The 18,393-nt window shown below is 40.0% G+C and overlaps 1 protein-coding gene across 3 annotated transcripts in view; it reads left to right on the top strand.

Moving 5' to 3' along the window:
* Positions 1-4,357: 4,357 nt before the first annotated feature.
* Positions 4,358-18,393, top strand: part of gabrb3 (gamma-aminobutyric acid type A receptor subunit beta3) — a 68,194-nt gene continuing 54,158 nt past the window's right edge. The window contains exons 1-3 of one of the 3 annotated variants that reach the window (XM_067459964.1): positions 4,358-5,218; positions 5,310-5,401; positions 5,524-5,591. In XM_067459964.1, coding sequence (XP_067316065.1) covers positions 5,139-5,218; positions 5,310-5,401; positions 5,524-5,591 — 240 coding nt within the window. In that variant the 5' untranslated portion in view covers positions 4,358-5,138. The remainder of the gene's footprint in view (positions 5,219-5,309; positions 5,402-5,523; positions 5,592-18,393) is intronic. The other 2 variants (XM_067459965.1, XM_067459963.1) reach the window with 2 other exon arrangements.

The raw sequence follows: 18,393 nt of genomic DNA on the forward strand, positions 1-18,393 counted from the left end.
GCAGCCCCCGCGCGCCAGGCTGCTTAATGAAGACCGGCTTTCTCTACACGCGGATCATTTTATCTCCACTGGGGATATTTATGCTTTAAAAGTTTCAGTTTTGCCCAATTATGGTTTTTAAATGATAGAACAGTCGTTTGTGTAAATGTCTACGAAGTCTAGGTATATTCAAATAGCAAGGCATCAGTCAAAGATAGCCTATAATATTGATTTGGTAGGGACTAGATATAAAAATGGTTCGAGAGCAAGTATTGTTTTACAAGAAACCGAATGGAGTAGTAATGAGGACAGCCATCAGAGGGAACTCTAATCCCATTTTTTTCTGATGCTGACTATCACTGCAATGCCTCAGTCGATAAATGAAAACCTTTAAAAAGCTTCACCTGCTCCAAATTCATGTTGTGCATAAGTGAAAAGAACTTATTGAACTGGTTTCTTTTATAATGACACATTTCATGATGATTTTGGGTGAAAGGAAAACTTGGAAATGTGTCACGCACATCACACACACACACACACACACACACACACACTTGTGACATATTGGGACATTCCATAGGCGTATTTTCTGTCCCCTTACACTGCCTCTGCCCCTAAACCTACCCATCACAGGAAACATTCTGCATTTTTACTTTCTAAAAGTGGGGACATGGCCAATGTCCTCATATTTCACACTCTCCTTGTAATACCTATGTCATACCTATGTCATGATACACATTTGTGTCCTATTATGTCACAAAAACAACCCCCCCCCCCCCTCCCACACACACACACACACACACACACTTGTGACATATTGGGACATTCCATAGGCGTATTTTCTGTCCCCTTACACTGCCCCTGCCCCTAAACCTACCCATCACAGGAAACATTCTGCATTTTTACTTTCTAAAAGTGGGGACATGGCCAATGTCCTCATATTTCACACTCTCCTTGTAATACCTATGTCATGATACACATTTGTGTCCTATTATGTCACAAAAACACCCCCCCCCCACACACACACACACACACACTAATTATAAAAATATAGTAGAAAATGATTAAGAATATAGCTTCAAATGTGTAGTTTGTGTACTAAAGAATCCCAGTAAACCTGCACACATAAAAGCAATGCATGTCGAAGGCGTAACATTGATTTACAGCAACAGAATCAAAGAAAGTCTTTGATTCAACTTAGTAAATTAAACATCTGCTTTGGGTTGGCTTTAATGGTCACAGTGCTATCGGGAAGGGGGAAAAATGCATTCTTTATAGAGACAGTTTGTATTGTACAGACAGTTTAATGTGATATTGTAGTAATGTGATTTGGGGGTTGGTTTATTTTTGAAGCTCCTTTGTCTGACTGTTGATTGACTCCATTGATGTGCACTCCAGAGATTTTCACACAAGAGCAGCTGTTACTTCTACAGTCCACCTGTGTCCTGCGAGCATCCGATAAATCTGATTTAGTTGTGTAATGTGTGTATGTTATATGGAACTTGAATAACTAATATCACCAGAAGGACACAAAAACAGCCTGTTTGAAACCAACACATATATGATATGAGTTTAAAGTAATATATTTGGTCATGCTTTTTGGGATTTTTTTTTTTTTTTTTTACTACACAATCAAAAATATCACAATTTCTTAGACAATGTGTTGATTCCAAAAATAGGCATGGCATTGAATGATTGGAATAGTAACATCGTCTCCCTTTCTGTTTTGCAGGAATGCTGTGGATGGGAATAAAAAGCTGTTTGCAATTTATGACACAAGGTAAGTTTCCTTTTGTGTAAGGTAAAAAAGACTGAAATAGTATTTTCTTGTAAGACTTTGTGTACGAATTCCTCACTGTCGACTGCATGTTGTTAACGTCTCAGGATGCATCCGTGCATCTTTTCCGTAGCTTCGCAGGAGTCTGAATTTTTCAATGGATATTAGGAGTGATTTTGCTGAGTTCTGTCTCAATCTAAAACAAATCAGACCCACAATGTCAGCCACGTACATACATTATTCATTCGGCACAGTGCAATATTCACTCCATCCTCAGGATCTATTTATCTGTGTCCATTTAATCTGGAGGGGGTGGTGAGGCCGTGTGGAGGAGAGAGGTCTTCTGCATCTGCGATTTGACACAAATGGAAGGAAAAACCCTTTCATTGGAAACCATGTTTCATCCCTTTCTTGATGATACTCCCTCACCCCTATACAGCAGATCAGAAAATTGCTTTGATAGTTCAGTGGGCCAAATAAAGCACAGTGAACTTGCGGACGCGGTCTTTTACCTCACAATTAAAGAGGTCAGGGGACACTGGTCATTTTAAAGGTAGAGACTGGGATCATAGTGAAAGGTTCCAGTCCTCCCACAGCCTGTTTGACTAGTGTTACTTTAAAGGCAATCTACAGCATTAACAGCATTTGGCTTGGTGTGTGACCGTGACTTTGTGCCATTTGCTCAGCCCACACACTGAGGAGCCTTTGCATTTGCAGATGATGTGTGAGTGGAGTGCTTTGTTTGGATGATGGGATGTGGGTGTGTGTGGGTAAGTGCTGTTCAGAGCTACCCTCACTTTCTATCTCTTTCCTTATAGTAGCTGCTCTTGATAAATGTTTATGCTGCAAGAAGCATAGAAATCATTCCAGCTACACATGTACAGCTACAAAAAAAAAAAAAAAGATGTTTGCAACAATATTGAATGCACTATTCTCTATTAATGCCAATGTGATATTAAAAGGTGCAAGGGCACTGACTGCTTAATTATAAGCCTTAGTTATGTACAGAAAAGGGTTGTTTCAAATTTCAGAACTACAGAATTTCCCATGCCAATCCATGAGTCTGAAACTGGCCACATACAAAGTTAAACTGTATAGAAATGGAATGATAGGAAAGGGAATGTATTCAATTCAAATCAGCACATGCATTCTGGGAAATGAGGTGCACTTTCACTTTGGTCCAACATTCAAGGACTTAATTATCTTTGCTTTCCTAGGTAAAATGACTGTTATGTCAATTCTAATGTAATTCTCTTGCCCCTTACATTCAAATTATACATTCAAACTGAACTGAATAGGAATTTAAAAGGTATTCAGTTCTGAATGGTTACCCTGGTACAGACAGGACCAGCGGTCCTAAAACAGATCAATACCTGTTAACAATTTAAAAATAAAAAGGGCTATCTATGTATCAGTAATATAGCCCTAACACTTTTTCAGGCAGCGGATCACATGCTAAATGTTGCCACGCTAGAACAGAATAGTATGTACTTAAGAGTTTGAGAAGAATGAGCATCTCGATGGAGTCTCAGCCCTCGGCTCTCTGGAGTAACGCTTCTGAAACAGTACCAGGAAGCACAGCCACATCCCTCTGCCGGAACCTGCACCCGGAATCTGCTTCTAAACGCATTAGGCCGGCATCAATCCGCACACTGCAGTCTTAATGCAGCTTGAGAGATTTAAGAAGGCCACATAACTTCGACCATTGACCAAGTTAAATCAACCAAAAGCTCCCTTAAACAACCTTTCAGTCAGAACAATGCAGACCAGTTATTTGAACACAGGTCAAATTAACAGGATTAGTTTAATGAGTTTTTAAAGCTTGGTAGAAGCCATTACACTTCAGCTTAATCTCGAGCAGACTGTCAAGCCTCACTGAAAATCTGATTATGTATAATAAAATTGTGTAGAGGCTCAGTGGAGGAACCTTAATATCCATTGATGGGGAGTGGTAGTGAGAACAAGTAATATATCAGATTGATTGTATCACAGAACATGTCAATACAGCAGCATTTTTCTCCTTCCACTCTGTGTCATGGAGTTCTGTTTATAACTATAAGTGCGCACAAGAGACATGCATGCAGAGGTAGGCTACAGTGCACAGGAGTTATTCTTATAAATGTAATGTTCTAATAACATTATAAAGCCCTGCCATTTGATACCACCATACCTAGAGGTAGCAGCTGAAATGATCTTCTCAGAAAGAGAAAGATTAGCCTATAATGTCCATAACACTCAAATGGAAGGAATGAGCTTTTAGCACACCTTAAAAACATTTTAAACATGTTATGCTAAGTTGTTAATGTATGTCTCGTTGTAATTGAAAATTCGTGATTAATGAAATTGAATTGAATTAAATGTATGTGAAACGAATCAATTGTTTTATGGCCCCTCCTCAAACATTCTTTTGTTTTTACTTCCTGTCTACCAGTCAAGGTAAGAAACACCCAAACCTGACGGTTGGTTACATTTCCTGCACTTGAAAACAGCAAAGGACGAATTTACAACGCAAGAAGTTGTGATTTGGTCATGTTGTAGCCAGGTGGCTTTCTCCTCGCAAAGATTTTTGATACACCCACATGCAGGAACGACAGGAATGCATTTTTTATTTTAGTAACTCGCCTATAATAATGACGAGTTGGGGAAACCCTTCCCAGTCGTTCTCTTCGACGTTTACTCGCGTGAATATACACTTCTTCTACTAAATGGCGAGCCCAACGAAACAACAGCGGTGTTTTGGTGCGATGTACAGTTAAGTGTTTGTTTTAATTGACATGTAGAAACTACACACCAGCAAAACGGCGTTCACCCGAATATCACGTGACCACTTTACTTATAGTGAAGTCCTCGTGCTCACATGTCTAATTTCATCACTCCGGTAGTCGTCATTTTCTAATTCAGTAGCCGAAATTTCAGTTTCTAATTTTCGTGTTTTCCCTAGTCAACACCTGATAACAAGCGTATGTTCTTGGCTATATGTGGGGGAAAAATAAGTCATAAGACATTGCTTTGCTTATAGCTGAAACAAAAAAGAGGCGTCAGACTGAGACTTCAACAGAGGGTGTAGATTCGGGACAGCACAGCTACGAGCGTCAAACCCGAAGGATGGAGATCTGGCTGTGCCCCAAACACCGACTCCCCTGCTGCAAGCTCCGGTAGTGTCTTGGGCAAAATGCATTGTATTCACCGAGCACCTAACCAAGTAACGCAGTCTCCGCAAGAGAGTGAAAACGCGGATCGCAGCGATTTGTTTACGCGTGTTTGACAGTAATTGGAGTTCTTTAGCAAAGACCCGCTGATGGAATAACGTAACCTGTTACCTACGCAAGGAAACCTTACAACGTCCGTTTTGTCGCTTTCCTTGTCCGAAAGAGTATAAGGAATGTTTGGAATACAGAAACGAAGGCTGTTTGGTGTTCTTTCATTACCGGTAATTGTGGCATTGATGTGCTGTGCTCAAAGGTAAGAAGAGCTGGTGGAGACCATGGCGCGGGAGCGTAGACCTCCTGGGCTCTTATATGATGGAATAACCTTGTTTATCATTTCTTTACAGCGCCAATGAACCAGGAAACATGTCTTTTGTCAAAGAGACAGTAGACAAGCTTTTGAAAGGCTATGACATTCGTCTTCGACCAGATTTTGGAGGTATGATGGTGCTCACTTTATTATTACTTACTTTTAATGCCACATAAGTTTTTTTAAGATTGATATCAAATAAATATGTGGTTTTGGTGAACTTGAGGATTAAGTTTTTCTTCTCATTTAAGGTGCACCAGTGGCGGTTGGGATGAGCATCGATGTGGCGAGCATAGACATGGTGTCCGAGGTCAACATGGTATGTCTGTTTATATCTTTATTCATTTATCAAACCGTTGATAACAAGTAGCCTAAGCGGGCTTCTGGACATGTCCTGTGAATTTGTTAAAGAGTTGTCCATGGTGCTGAAACCACATAGCTTAGTGTCTTCTGCCTGTGAGTGATGGAGCTTTGCTCAATCTGTTTTAGTGCCACGGTCTGGTAAGGGGAAGTGTTTTTATTATTAAAACCTGCCAGGACTTCACGTCGAGGATGTGTTTTTTCATCATGTTAATGCTTTCGCGGGGCAGGTCAGCACCAGCAAATCACTTCCGATGTCAGATGATAGCTTTTATTGAGCTTTTATTGTGATTTGAACTTGAAAAAGATCTCGCCTGCTTTAGATCTAGAAACTGTAGGGGTGCGTTTTGAGTCGATAAAAGTTTGCATTCTGTAGTGAAGTCTTAAAACACAGTTAAAAAGTTTTATTCTGAGCATTATTTTTACCTGTTCGTGTTGCATACGTTCTATATTTTGCTGACTTGATTATACCTGTATGAAACATCAGAAGTCTACAGTGGTCCATGTCCACATCAGCATATGAGACAGGGTTGTCTCCATGGCGACCATGTCCATTTCACACTTGTGAATATGCAAATAGGTTAGCCCTCTCACCTGGGCACTGAAAGGAGGATGCTGTCAGCGTAGAGTCCCACACGGAGATAGACACATATGCTAAGGAGACAGCTTGACTGTGACACAAGAAGTGATCATCAGTCACCTGAACCTTCACTTGTAAAGTTGATAGACAATTCGATGAAATTGTATCTGTCCTCATCTACTGTACGTAACATGGTATGTCAGACAATTGCCGCAGTGTGGATCAATACTTGGGTTGACATTTGCACTACAGTTTCTTTAATATTCTATTCTTTTATAAAAGTTATGTCTGATCTCAGATGCTTTGCCTTTGATTCGCTCCGCCATTGTCAAATCAGAGGATATGTGTGCTAGAGATCTGATATGTCACTTTACCTTTAAGACTGTCACTGATCTTACCTTTAAAGGTGAGAGTTTGAACAAGGTGCACTAATCTTAGATTAGCCCCAAAACATGTCTGTTGGAGCTCAGAGCAGTGAAAGTCACGCAACCCAATATCGTTCTCTTACAACTTGAAAAATCAGCCCAGATATGGCATAGGGTTTCCTTTTGAATATTTGTCCTTTAGCAGGTTGTCCAGCTTTTACATTGTTTGTTTCTTTTGATCTGTAAGGTGGGAAAAACTCTTTTCGCTTGTCGTCATGCGAGATGTGCGCTGCTCTTATAGGTGCTGTCTGTAATGCAATGCCACTCAGCCCAGCTGTTCTTCCCACATCTTTCCTTCCCTTCACACCTCTCCCACTCGCTGCAGAAATGCATTGATCAGTGCATTTTTGCAATATTAAGATAATTAATAATTAAACACGGCCACACTAAGTCTTATCAGGTATGTGAATTATTCACTATAGCCACATTTAGCTTTAGTTCCCCCATGGAGTAAAACTGACCCTGTCAGCATGAAATATTAACTCAATTTGTAGCCGAAATCAACAGTGCTGCAGACATTAGCCTGGTTGATGAGGTTAGCCATGTGACTGAACTTAGAGCACTTGCACAGGAAGTCTAATGGTAAGGTAATCAAGCAGACGCTAACAGGATTTTCCAGCCTAAGAATGGTGTTTGCTCTTTACAGATTAGTTATTTCTGTATAATGGATTAGCTTTCTTTAGAGGTACAAATTAGGATTACTTGGCCCATATTGTTAATAGCAGTGATCCAGGCGGGGTGAGGACAAGAATGTGTGTGTGTGTGTGTGTGTGTGTGTGTGTGTGTGTGTGTGTATGTGTGTGGCGGGGGTTGGCTCAGCTCAGCAAAGCTCAACGCAGCCCAGCACAGTGGGGATATCAGGGAAACCTCTGTGCACAGTAGGGATTACAGCAGTCAGTGTGATTATTATTCTGTGAGACAGTTAAGCATCCAGGGAATGACAGGAATAGAGAGCAATATGAAACATTACCCGTACAGGCATATCCGTGCATGCAGGCGCTCACACTCCGCCTGTGTATACATGACTGCTTATGCAGACTGTATGGAATAGTTCATCTCTCTTGAGATTATCTTTGAAGTGATATGATTGAGAGTGTGTTGGCTGGTAGCCTGACAAGCCAGACCCACATCAAGATGTTTGGTCTGGAAACTCACCATTGACAGGGCTCAATCCGAGGGGCGGGATGAACGGTTGTCTTTCAAACTCCCTCTGCACGCCATGCACGCGATAGGATAGCGCTACAACCAACCAGAGCAACGAAGGTGAAGCAGAGCTCGTTGATAGATTAAACTTTCGCCGTATCCGGTCGGCAAAACTCAGAACACATCTTCCATTCTTAAGAATGACTTCAGTGACGTTCTTTGTTCTTTTCTCAGAGAAAAGCTTAACTCCAAGTCTTCCAGAGTCGCGGTCAAAGCTGATTCAAAAGACCTCCTTTCGCCAGCTTCTGTGTTTACTAGAAGCACGCAAACGCAACTCGGCCATCGTCATTATGGCCCCGCCCACCGACTCTATACACAATGTGATTGGCCCGACCAGAGTTTGTCGTTTACAGCTCAGAAGTGAATTGAGAGTTGCTAGACGACACTCGCGGCAAATTAGATTTGCTGCTGCTAGGATGCGTCTAGATTTCTAGGCTAGTTGGCCGGTGTGAGAATGGAAAAAAGTATCTTCGTATTCATTCACATATGCATCAAAGTTGAATGACTACTTACTCAAACCACTGTTTGTGAGAAGGAAAATGGATTATAGCTGCATACCGGCGAAATCACAGCATCACATGTATAGTGCTGTCGCTGTCCGCGGTGCTGAAATATGTGATTTGAGAAGGATTTTGCAAGATGCTGACATACCAGGAACACACTACTAGGGCTGCATGATTAATCATATTTTAATCGCGATAACGATATCTGCTTCTCTCAGTTGATTTTAAATAATCTTCACGATATTGACCGGCTCGTCCCTAGTTAACGAATTGTTAACGAATAATCTAAATTCTAATATATATTTGAATAGTTTTTAAAAAACGAATTTCGAAGGTGAAAATTTATATTAAAAAAAAAAAAACAGAAAAAAAACTTGTAGTAGAGGCGTGGCTGTCTGCTTTGCGAGTGAGCGTGCGCATGGGGGTTCAGGGACAGGTCACCGGAGTCACTGCTGAAAGTGGACACGTATTACAGTAAAAATGGCAGAAAGTGCAAAACCCAAATCGACCGCAGCAGAGAAAGCGATTCTAACTCCAAAATCTAAAAAGTCATGTCTGGAAGTACGTTGGATTTTGGTCGGTAGGAAGTAAAATTGTTGAGCCGCGAGAAATGTATATGCAAGCTATGTAAGATACAGTTAGCATACCATGCCTCATTTTATTTAACATTAAACAGAAACATTACTAAAGTGTAGGCAACTGTACTTACTGAAGAAATATTGCATGAATAAAGGATAAATGCACTGCTTCAACTGGTGTGATTTATGTACCGTTTCATGTCCAGGAAAAGTTCCATGTTTACCACAGCAGAGCTCGCTTGGAGCATTCAATACGCTGTAAAACTTACATTAATATTAATAATATTTGTTTCAATCACTGAATGAAGTCTGCTATATTTGGGACAAGAGTCGTGAGTCTCGCAACCTTAAATTGCTTGCACAAAACTTGATCAGCACTCAAAGTTTGTTCATTTAATTTAAACTGTTATCCGCAGAGAGCATGAGGGTGAGGACGAGAGAGAGAGAGAGAGAGAGAGAGAGAGAGAGAGAGAGAGAGAGAGAGAGAGAGAGAGAGAGAGAGAGAGAGAGAGAGAGAGAGAGAGAGAGAGAGAGAGAGAGAGGTCTGCGCTCTGTGGTCTTGGCCATTAGTTTATTTACTTAGTTTATTAACCTATACAATTAGTTGTGTCTCTTTGTATTAATTTGTCCTGTTATTGACTTAATGCGTGTAATTGACAAAATGCGCACCCAGATGTTCGAATAGTTCGAATATTCGTGTTTGTTTTAGAGGGAATATTCGAATGTCATTTTTGAGCAATTTTAACTCGTCCCTTGCAATACTCGTCCCTAGCCAGGGACATTTATTTTATATACAGTAAATCAAAAAGCATTGTTCTTTTGCTTTACGAATTTGCAGGGCAATCTGAATCTGTGGTTTGTCTCATTTGCAAACAAACTATTGCTTTACAAATCTAATGTGAATATAGTTTACAAAGATTCACCAAAACCATGTGTTTGGAATTGATTTACCATCTAACGAAGCTATCATAGTTGGTTAAATGAAGTCATTGTGCCACATATAGGCCTTTTGGGTGTAGAGTAGGTTGTTAAAGAAAATGCAAAATGGTATTAACTACATTACCCTTTTTGATAAAATAATCGTGATTAATAATTGTGATTATAATTTTAAGAAAAATAATTGTGATTATCAGTTGAACCATTATCGTGCAGCCCTACACACTATAGTCGGATAACTGTTCTTCTATAACACAATATTTAATTCTGAAGGACTGGACAACTCTGTCTGACTCGTTTCACAACCAAACACGCAAGAAGTGATGGAGGAAATAATGTAAAGATCATGCGTGAGACGGAAGTTCTCACATGAGTTCTCTTCCTGTTATAAAGGTAGCCTGCAAGAAGCTTGTGATACATTTTTCTCTGCGTGGATTTGCAGCGAAATAGAAGAAAAGACGAGCTTGCAGAAGCCGCAAGATGCAGGTCTATGTCCGCTCTACCCTGTATCTCTTGCCCTGTGCTCTCTCTCTGGCTGTTGGTCTTCACAGATGTCATTTCCAATCAAAACACATTTCACACTGCAGGACGCTGAGTTGCAGACATTTAGCATGCTAAATATCTCATGGGCATCAGCAACAATTTGCAGCTTCACTCAGATCGCCTCGATACAAACTATGAGATTGTTACTCATGTGAACACCGTTTTGCCTTCAATTTTGGGCATTTATCTGTGATTTACACGAAACTGTCGGCGTGTGAAAATGGGGGCTAAAATCGTGCAGTGTGTACCCGCCATTAAAGAGGCTCTATTATGCTTTTTACATTTTCAACTTTCTTGAGTGTGTAATGTTGCAGCTTGAGCATGACAAAGCTCTGCAAAGTTACAAAGCACAAATCTACTCCAAAGGGAGTTATTTTCTATATCAGTAAACTGTAAACACTGTTTCTGAGCTCCCTGAAAGTCCTTGATTGTAACTTACATTTTCTTTCAGGAATGTACACATCACAATATTTCTCATTTTAAGGATTCTCACCCAAGGCATACACAAATTAAAGGGTGAGAAGGGACAGTTCATCCAAAAAGGAAAAATCTGTCATCATTTACTCTCCCTTATGATGTTTCAAGCCTGTAAGAGTTTCTTTGTTCTGCTGAACAAAAAAGAAGATATTTTGAAGAATGTTTGTAACCAAGCAGAGTGAGCAACCATTCGCTGCCATAGTATTTTTTTCCCTACTATGGCAGCGAATGGTTGCTCTATCTGCTTGGTTACAAACATTCTTCAAAATATCTTATTTTGTGTTTAGCTGAATAAAGAAACTCTTACAGGTTTGGAGCATCATGAAGGTGAGTAAATGATAACAGAATTTTCATTTTTGGGTCAACTATTCCTTTAAGTTGCTTTAGTATAGTGTGTTGTCCAAGAGATGCAGTTTTTTTTTCTACACTGGATCTATTTCGGTTATGGTAAGGGACGGGACGTTTCTAAAACACACGGTGGTTGATCAATCAGCACACTGATCCAACTGATCAATCAGAGCACCATACGCTTTCATACGCCTTCACCATACGGAAGAAGGGGTTTCCTAGAGGCCGCAACTAAATAGAGCGTTACAGACCAGGGGCCTATTGCACAAAACTAGGATAAGGGGTTAAGTCGGGATATCTTTTTGATCCTAGCTTAATTTATCTGCTTTTATACAGTTATCTTTCGTTATCGTTATTGTTCTTGGTGTGAGTGTGCCTTCAGGGTACGTTTATACGACAGTGGTGTACAAAAGTTTGCATACAGATGACAAGATCACCAATATATCCCGGCTTAATCCCTTATCCTAGTTTTGTGCAATAGGCCCCAGGGAGAGAGATGCTGCAGCAATGCTAAATACAATAATAATAATAATAATAATAATACACTTTTTATAGTGCCTTTAAATGCTACATCTCAAAGCGCTTTACACAGAAAAGGATACAATGTACAGGAAAAGATTGAATGCATAGATAATAAGAAATAAAACGCATCAGAACAAAATATTAAACATACTACAAACATACAGTAAACAAAATACAAAACATAAGAAATTACATATAAGCAAGTCTTTAAAACACTTGTTTTAATATGTGAAACATTTGTTTTTTGAACATTGAAGCGTGAAAATTATATATTGTTGACAAAGCATCGCTTTATTTCCCAGTTGTTGTAATTTTACCATTTACTAAGATCTATTGTGTTATTCTGACATTTATAGCCCGGCACACACATGCACATTTAACAGGACGTTACACTGTCAATATGTCACATGAAACAGCTTTCATTTTGTGTTTGGTTAATTTCAATAACAGGCCCCTGGCGTGTTCAATACAGATTCTGCTTTAAGTGTCCTGATGTGTTCAGTTCTCCTGTAAGTGTGGCTGACAACACCAAAGGCTTTAGGAATTTAAATGAAAAAAAATTCTCGACCTCATTTTGCCTTTAAAATGTATTATTTTTCAACATCCCAGCTTGAATAGCCCTTTTTTGTATAAAGACAGAGCTTTTTCAAATGTTTGAATGTTGAATAGTTGCTTGTTGACTTATGCTGATTTAATGGTTTGGTGTTTTATTTTCTTAAGTCTTTGTGTCTGTTCCTGGACTGAAGAGTACAAAGTATATAGCTTTAAAATATATTATGCCTAGGGCTGAATACGCCTCAGAATATTTTAAGCAATGATGCAATAAACAGACAACAGATAATGCTTTTTCCATTTTTTTTAAAACCAGTTTGCTTGAATTTTGAAGAAAAGTGTTGAAAAATAAAAAATGAAATTTGAAAAATGAAGTGTTCATTCAATATATGTTCAATAGTATTCATATGTGCATCTCATTTGCTAATACGGACATTTTTTTAAAGAATGATCATGACAGTACAGAGATATTTTTATATTTTATTATATATTTTTTATATTTTTTATAAAAGATCGAAATGCTGTCCTGTTTGAACTTTCTATAGAGAGGTGCAGGTATGACGTCACTTTGTAGGCCAAATGGCAGTTTGCATCGCATTGGTTCCCCCGATTAAAAACCCAAGGATTTTCCCATAGGTTTTTGGATTATCGTAAAAACAAGCTCTGTGATCAACAAAAGTTTATGGTATTTACACGTTTTGTCCATCAAGATTGACTTCAACGTCACCATCACTACACTCTCAGAAAAAAAGTACAGTGGATGTACAATTTTGTTCCTTGGGGAACAAAACGTATAACTGTACCTTTTAAATGTTCACAATGTCCTTGGGATACAATTAAAGCATTGATTTCCTCTACTTAGAGCAGGGGTGGGCAAGTTCGGTCCTAGAGAGTCACTGTCCTGCAGAGTTTGGCTCCAACCCTGAAAGACATCTCTATTGAGATTTAAGAGGTTTAGATGTTGATGTTTCATTGAAAATGTTTGGTCACTATTATGGTGATCAGTGTTTCCTTCAGTTGGGCAGTGTGACTCTTGGCCTTTTATGTGAGTTTGGGGTTTTTGTTACAGTGTTAACAACACAAATAATCTGTTCAAATCAAAAAAGCCATAAACAAACATTTTCTTGAAAGTGTTTGACTAAACTCATCACTGACTAAAAATGTTAATAAATAATATTCACCATCAATAATTTCTTGCCACAGATCAGGCATTCTGAATTTTGATTTTAAATGCATTCTAGGGGGGGAAAGTTTAGACGCACACAGATATCAAGAATCAGCATATGAATCTCAACAATGCTGCAATGCATGCTGGGAGCCATGAGTTTTATAGTGTGGTGACATAGTAGTGTTGGAGCTGAACTCTGCAGGACATCAGCTCTCTAGGACCGAACTTACCTACCCCTGACTTAGAGATACAAACGTTACGGGCACTTGTACCTTTAAAGGTAAAATGTTGTGCTTCTTTTTTTTTTCTTGAGAGAGTGTAAGCTTCCAACAATTCTTTCAGTTTTTAGCTCAAAACATTTTCCCAGAACGTTTGGGTTAGACTAAGAGCACAATTATGAGCATAATGAGGCAGTAAAAGCAGACTGAGATTACTTTTCGGCGTGATGACGTTTAATCTCAACAGCCTCTGTAGTCCCATTTAGCCAATTGTTAGCAACCTCCTTTTTCAAGACGCATAAAAGCTCTAAAAAAATCACGAGTGGGGTAAAACTGATGTATTTTATGTTGTGGAATGAAATATAAAAGTGTCTTGAGCTTGTGTTCAACACAAACATTATTTCAGCCGTTTAAACAAAACCCCATTAAAAAAACTTTGAGACAATGGAACAGGAAGTGCTAAAATGCTAACTCGCTTTTACATTTTGACCTACAAAATAATGTCATACTTGCACCACTCTATTCATCAAAGGATTCTGAACAAATACACCAAGATTTCAAAAAAATATGAAGTAGCACAACCTTGATAACAGTAATAAGAAATGTTTCGTTAGCACCAAATCAGCATTTGGAATGATTTCTGAAGGGTCGTGTGGGACTAAAGGCTGAAGTAATGGCTGCTGAAAATTCAGCTTTGCCATCACAGGAATAGATAACATTTTAAAATATAATAAAATAGGAAACAGTCATTTTAAATTGAAATGCTATTTCACAAGTTTACAGTTTTTTGATCAAATAAATGCAGCCTTGGTGAACATAAGAGACTTGAAACATTGAAATACTGACTCCAAACTGGTAATGTATGTATGTATATACACTGCATGGCCAAGGATAAAACCACTGTTAGTCAACTATGAGCTGTTTCCAGAACAGTGTGTAGCCTACATGGAAAGGCTAACAGAGCACAAACAAAATCTTGACCCCGTCGGTGGAGTCAGGAGTTAGGTCTGTTTCACTAAAGTAAATTATGCTCAAATGTTGACATTTAGACTGTTAAACGGCAGGTGTAACTGTATGTGATAGATTGTTGGAGGTAATATAGTGACAGAATTGCACAACTGCCTCATCCAGCCATGATTAGTCCAACCTGTTAACTCTTGCCATTAGCCAGTGAGTCACAGGAAAACATGTCCTGATTGACTGACATATCCACGGCTTTTCTTACGCCCCTGTTGACTGTGACAAGGCCTGATTGTGTGGCATAGTGTATAAATAGCTGGCTGCCATAGCAATGAGGCTCGCACTTGCAGAGTGTCAGGTGGGCAGGCGGTGTGTGTGCGCGCACGTGTGTGTGTTTTGAACGTTTAATTGTGGTACCTCATTAGCTAGACTGAAATGCCAGAGTCAGACATGAAACACATCAAGATTTTGGTTAGTACGTGTGTTAATGAAACCAAGAAGAACGAAATCAACGGAGTGGATGTTTTTCGAATGTCTTGCCGTCACTTTGTATGACAAAAGTATCGGTCCCAGAGGTTCAGTAGTGACATGGGTAGACATTACAGAAGAATTTGTGGTTTCCCCACAGCATTCAAGCGCATAGACTGAGACAACGCTGCTACACTGAGATGCACTCCAGATTTTTCCCCCAGAGGCTTGTGTTTGCTGCTTTTCCAGGGTTCCCTCTGAATATCTTCATTGGTTTTTGCTCAAGCTCTAAAATAATCACTCTTTACTGTGACGGGTTGTGGTATAATCATATCACACCCTGAAGTTTGTTCTTGAAAGTTACATAAATGTTTTTTGTTCAGTACAAGTAAAGCTCTGAGACTGCATATGTGTGGCATGTTGTTGGTTATCACAGAGCAGTGCTATTTTATTATTATTTATATACTCTTATAGTATTTATTAATATTTTGAATTAGCTTTTATTTTGTGTTTCCAGTTTCAATTACATTTTTGGTGGGATTATTGTTTTGGGTAGATAAGAAACTCTATATGTGTTTGGATTTAAGCATAGAGTAGGTGTGTCACATCCCTGCCGGTTTCACATTGTAGCAAGTTTGTGGGTGTGGAAGGAAGAGGACACGGGGGTCGGCTGGACTGTTGACGCTTAATTTTATTTTCAACTCTCAAAGACACAGAAGCACACTCAATGGTGTGATTTCTCATAAACACAACGATCACTTCCGGGTCGGCACTTCCGGCTTCCGGGATAACTCAGTCTCTTGGTGTCTCGCGTCAACAGTCCGTCTCTCTCTCCCGCTGCAGACCTCGCTAAACCACGCCCCCCTTGCCACACACATCTTCACATGGTTGTAAAGGTTGAATGAATGCTCAGACCAGGTTGGTTATCAATTCAGTCACAATTATCAAATGTCAAATGTTAACATGTACCAGGCATTTTATCAGGCATAAAATTATGAGCAGTGGGTGAGGTGAATAATACTTTGTTGAAAAGTTGAAAAATGGGCAAGCTTAAAGGGATCCCCTGGTGTTGAGACTTGTATGGCTTAATATAACATAAATGATGTCTCTTACTGAATTATGTAGTAGAAAACCCATGAAAGATCTACGTTATTTTAAAAATCGATTTTATATTTGGACCATGGGCGGCGCCATTTTGTTTGCGTTCTAGGTTGATGACGTAGAGTGGTTGAACTCCTCAATCAGCTGGCATTACCCGTAGCTATTTTTACCACAACGCAACTCGAAAATTCTTTCAGAGTTAAACAAAACCAATGAATTCTTTTGTAATTATACTTAAAACACACTCAAACATACTTGTGCACACAAACTCACCTACACAAGTCACAAACAGATCGGCGGGCGCGCACACGACAGGCTCTGTCTCAATCGAGATGTTGGGCTGCTCAGTCTCCACGACAAGGGCTGAATCTGAAATCGACCCTATACCCTTAAATAGGGCATTATTTGAAGGGACGGCCATTTGTAGTGTTGTCCGACACCATAGTGGACATGTTCGAGTGCAGTCATTCAGTCTCACGTTCCAATAACGAGTAAAGCCGATTTACAAACAGCTGTCCGACTTCACGCACTCAAACATACATGTGCACACAAACTCTCTCTCTCACACAGACTCACACACACCCCAATAGATCGGCGCGAACACACACACACACACACACACACACACACACCCCAACAGATCGGCGCGAACACACGCACGCACTGCGCGCGCATACATAACCCTCAATCTATTCCCTGTGTTGATATCCTGTTCAACACATCCTGTTCCCTAGATAGACTGTTGATAGTAGATTAACTATAATGCCTAATGTGACCAGCAGAGGGAAATATCTAGGTAGGACGATGGGATAAAGTAACGTGAGGAAGAGAGGCAGGATGTTTTGGTGATGATGCATGGGATTGAGACAGAGCAGTCAGGTGTGTGTGTGCGCGCCCGCCGATCTGTTTGTGACTTGTGTAGGTGAGTTTGTGTGCACATGTATGTTTGAGTGTGTTTTAAGTACAATTACAAAGCAATTCATTTGTTTTGTTTAACTCTGAAACAATTTTCGAGTTGCGTTGTGGTAAAAATAGCTACGGGTAATGCCAGCTGATTGAGGAGTTCAACCACTCTACGTCATCAACCTAGAACGCAAACAAAATGGCGCCGCCCATGGTCCAAATATAAAATCGATTTTTTAAATAACGTAGATCTTTCATGGGTTTTCTACCACATAATTCAGTAAGAGACATCATTTATGTTATATTAAGCCATACAAGTCTCAACACCATGGGATCCCTTTAAGAATTTAAGCGAGTTTGACAAGGACCAAATTGTGATGGTAGACGACTGGGTCAGAGCATTAAAAACTCCAAAGCTCCAAAACTGCAGCTCTTGTGGGGTGTTCCCTGTCTGCAGTGGTTAGTATCTATCTAAAGTGGTCTAAGGAAGGAACGGGGTGAACTGGCGACAGGGTAATGGCCGGCCAAGGCTCATTGATGCACATGGGGAGCGAAGACTGTATCTCAAATTGCTCAAGAATTTAATGCTGGTTCTGATAGAAAGGTGTCCGAATACACACTGCATCACAGTGTGTTGCATATAGGGCTGCAAAGACCATTAAGGGTGCTCATGCTGTTGCTGACCCCTGTCCACTGCTGAAAACAGCAACGTGAATGTGAGCATCAGAACTGGACCACGGAGAGATGGAAGAAGGTGGGCTTGTCTGATGAAACACATTTTCTTTTACGTCATGTGGATGGCCGGGTGCGTGTGTCGCTTACCTGAGGAGCACATGGCACCAGGATGCATTATGGGAAGAAGGCAAGTTGGCAGAGGCAGTGTGATTAAACATTGTTGAAGACCATGAATGACTTTTCATGGAAACAGTATTTCCTGGTGGCTGCGGCCTCTTTCAGCAGGATAATGCACCCTGCCACAAAGCAAAAATGGTTCAGGAATGGTTTGAGGAACACAATGAGTTTAAGGTGTTGACTTGGCCTCCAAATTCCCCAGATCTCAATCCAATCGAGCATCTGTGGGATGTGCTGAATAAACAAGTCCGATCCATGGAGGCCAACTTACAAGACTTAAAGGATCTGCTGCTAACATCTTGGTGCCAGATAACACAGCACAACACATGTCTAGTGGAGTCCATGTCTTGGGCTGTTCTGACAGCAAAAGGTGGACCAACACAATATTAGGAAGGTGGATGATACCTGATCAGTGTAGATGTCA

The sequence above is a fragment of the Pseudorasbora parva genome, chromosome 12, assembly GCF_024679245.1.
Source record: "Pseudorasbora parva isolate DD20220531a chromosome 12, ASM2467924v1, whole genome shotgun sequence".
Classification (NCBI taxonomy): Eukaryota; Metazoa; Chordata; class Actinopteri; order Cypriniformes; family Gobionidae; genus Pseudorasbora; species Pseudorasbora parva.